Genomic DNA, 3,300 nt, shown 5'->3' on the forward strand with positions numbered 1-3,300 from the left:
TCCATCCATTCATCCATCACCCCTCCATCCTTCCTTCCATCCCTCCATCCATCCATCCATCCATCCATCCATCCATCCATCCATCCATCCATCCTTCCTTCCTAGAGGTATGCTGGAGGTGGTATAAAGGAGGCCTGAACAATCCAGATCCTAAGGGCAGAAGAGCAGGCTGGGCACTGTGTCTTTGAGGGGAGGATGGTTCTGTGAAGAACAGAGACCTGGCAGAGGGCATAGGAGAGCTCAGGTAGGTCGAGGTTGTGGCTAGGGTCTCCAGAGGGTCTTGAGGACTGTATCACCTGTCCTGGCCATGAATAGAGAGGGACCGTGTTGATGACTTACCCGGTACCACACGATCTCACGCATTCGGCCATCTGTTTTGAAGTTACACTTCAAGGTCACGGCATCACCAGCCACCACAGGTGGGAGAGGCTCGATGCTGACCGTCAAGTAACCTGTGAAAACAGAGAGAGAGTTGATCAGGAGGGTTAGTCCGACTGGGGTGGGTTTAGAGGGGAGAGCAGGAGACAGCAGACACAAGAAGGAAGGCAGTTGCACTGAAAAACCATAGGGCGTGCCACCCACCCACCTGGTTGTCTACGTGATGCTAACTGGGGACTGAGCAGCTTCTTCACCTTGTTCCCCAGCTCCAATGGGCCCCTCCACCCCCAAACACTTCTTCTCAGGACAAATGTTCCTATGAATGCAGGACCCCATGCATCCTGGGTAAGTACCTCAAAGTAGTTCTGCAAAATACACCCCGAGAAATAGTTCTGTGATCAAGCACTCCACCTTCCTTTGGTCTTTCAAAGGCACAGTGTGCACAGGTCCATTAAGTCCCTCCGGGAACAAACCTGCTGACGTCTGCTGAGCTCAGTATTATCCATGCCCATCACTCCATCTCCATCCTGCTCTGCCAGGGGGCTGTGATCCCACAATGGGATGCCTCGGCCCATCTTTTCACAACTTTCAGATAAAATTACACCCACAGAAGACAGCCCTGAGACTCCACTGTGTGCCCTCTTGGCATCCAAATTCTCATCACACACACTCTGCCACCCCAGGGAGGTGCAATCCCAGCCCTTGGCCATGGTGGGGGTGATGCTGATAGAAGCAGTGAATAGAGGTTGACCGTCTGGGAAGGCAATGGTGACCCCATGATAGAAGTCTTGCCTTGGGGTCAGAAAACTCAGGTTTGAGAGTCCCAACCCACGCACCTCCTGCCCAGCCACCACCTGTCTGTCAGGGGAGGTTTCCATGTTGCTGTGATATGGAGCAGGTTTCCGGGGGAGTTACAGACTAAGATGGACTAGGAAGAGAGCCCTGGGGATAGACTTCAGAAAACGAGCCCATGGAAACCCTTAGTCCAAGCCCCAGTCATCATGGCCACGGCCATGCCTCCTTCTGTTGTGCCCAGGATTGCCACCTTGACAGCAGCTGATGCCAAAAACCACAGCACCTGGGAAGCGGCCTTAAATTATCGTAAGTTGACACCAGCCAGTGCTTTCTTCCACCAGCTGCATCTTGGCGTCTCTGCTCAACTCCTAGGCCCCTGGCTGGGGTAGAGTGTTTGAAAGCTGGGACTCTTGCTGTGGCCACCCCACTCTTGGGACACGGCTACCCTGATGACAAAGTCTAACTGGTGAGGCTTCCGGCCTGCTCTTGTGCCTGCCCAGCCCCGTCCCCAGGGCTGAGAGCCCATGCCAGCTCAGCAGGGGCCTTCATTCGCGGGCAGATCACTCAGTCTCACCAGATAGACTTCCTGCCGGCTGATGGCCGGCCATCAATTTAACGATCAAGCCCGTCCGATTGTCTTAATGAGAAAACTATCCAGGATGGGTTCAGGGATTTCAATTGTGCAGGCAACCTGAGCAGATGGAGCCTGGGGGCCTGACCCCTGCCTGGGACTTAATGGTTACAACATGCCAGGGGGAAAAAACCCCAAGAATCGACCCAAAAAGGATCAATGTGAACCCTGCAGTCAGCTTCGGCCTGCGTGGTGCAGGGCTTCCTGCCGTCTCCAGGGTGAGGGCGAAGTGCAGGCCGGAGCCCCTGGTAACTCGGCATTGCCCACCGCTTCACCCCACTGCCAGCCTGAGCACGAGGGTCTTGCTAAACCCACATTGGGTGCTGCTGCTGTGGTGTCCTTCACCATCACCCAGAGCTAACCAATCAAATCACCCTGTTTGCTCCCTCGACACCCAAGCGTCCCACCAGACCCACTCCACCACCCAAATGGAGCGGTCCAAGGAAACAGTGGTCCAGGCCGACTGGAAGGACGCCATGCACTCACACCCACCAAAGCCTGCTGTGCCCGCTCTGTGCAGGCCCCGGGCAAGCATCCCAGATGCAGGGATGGATGGAGCACTTCCTGGCCCCCCAGGAAGGCTCAGTGGGGAGACACAGACACCCTGGGGACCTCCTATTCAGGGCAAGTGTAATGGGGGGGGGGGCAGGGAAAATCTAGCCAACCTAAAGGAGACTCCCAAGCCCCACTGGGATCCCAAACCAGGACAGACAGAGGCCACCCTCAGCGGAAGGGACAATGAGAGGGAGGACCCCAGGGTGGCTTGTGGATGACACACCGACAGCATCGACTGTGTGCCAAGCGCTGGGGTAAGGGCTTAATCCGTACCCCCTCACTGAATCAAGAGCCACCAGAGACCATTATTGTCCCCCTTGCCGTGAGCAAATCGAGAGGCGAAATCCCCCGACAAGATCACACAGCCCTAAAAGGCAGGGGTGGGATTTGAACCCAGACATCGGGCTCTACCATAACCCCCACAGTACATTCAATCCAAACCAAACCATGGCCATCCAGTTGGTTCTGAGGCACGGTGGCCCTACAAGACAGAGTAGAACTAGAGCTGCCCAGGAGGCTTTGCCAGAGTGCCAGCTTTGCAGAAGCAGCGGAAGGCCAGCAGGTTGTCTGGTGGGTTTGAACCACTGACCTTCCGGTTCAGAGCCAAGTACTTTAGCAGCTGTGCCACCACGGCTCCTCCATGGCTCATTACCGACTGCCACCGAGTGGACACGGATTCACAGTGACCCTATAAGGCAGAGTAGGGCAGCCCCCGTGGGCTTCCGGACTTCAGACCTTTACGGAGTCGATGGCCTCATTTGTCTCTGGTGGAGGGGTGGACCTTGTGGTCAGCAGCCCCACCTATAGCCCACCACACCGCTGGGGCTAGGTTTCCATCTTCAAGGATGATGGTTTAATGAATCCTTGAGGATGTTTCCATCATGGGCGGGGCCAGCAAGCACCTCCCACTAGGAGCTCTGTGCACCTGTTTTAGCCAGACT

The 3,300-nt window shown here is 55.8% G+C and overlaps 1 protein-coding gene across 2 annotated transcripts in view; it reads right to left on the reverse strand.

Annotated features, from left to right (window-relative positions):
- The window catches only part of IGSF21 (immunoglobin superfamily member 21), a 300,787-nt gene that overhangs the window by 173,039 nt on the left and 124,448 nt on the right, over nucleotides 1-3,300 (reverse strand). For both annotated transcript variants that reach the window (XM_045299076.1, XM_004705151.2), the window contains exon 2: nucleotides 340-452. In XM_045299076.1, coding sequence (XP_045155011.1) covers nucleotides 340-452 — 113 coding nt within the window. The remainder of the gene's footprint in view (nucleotides 1-339; nucleotides 453-3,300) is intronic.

The sequence above is a fragment of the Echinops telfairi genome, unplaced genomic scaffold, assembly GCF_000313985.2.
Source record: "Echinops telfairi isolate 266 unplaced genomic scaffold, ASM31398v2 ScPeMD7_7457;HRSCAF=8495, whole genome shotgun sequence".
Classification (NCBI taxonomy): domain Eukaryota; kingdom Metazoa; phylum Chordata; class Mammalia; order Afrosoricida; family Tenrecidae; genus Echinops; species Echinops telfairi.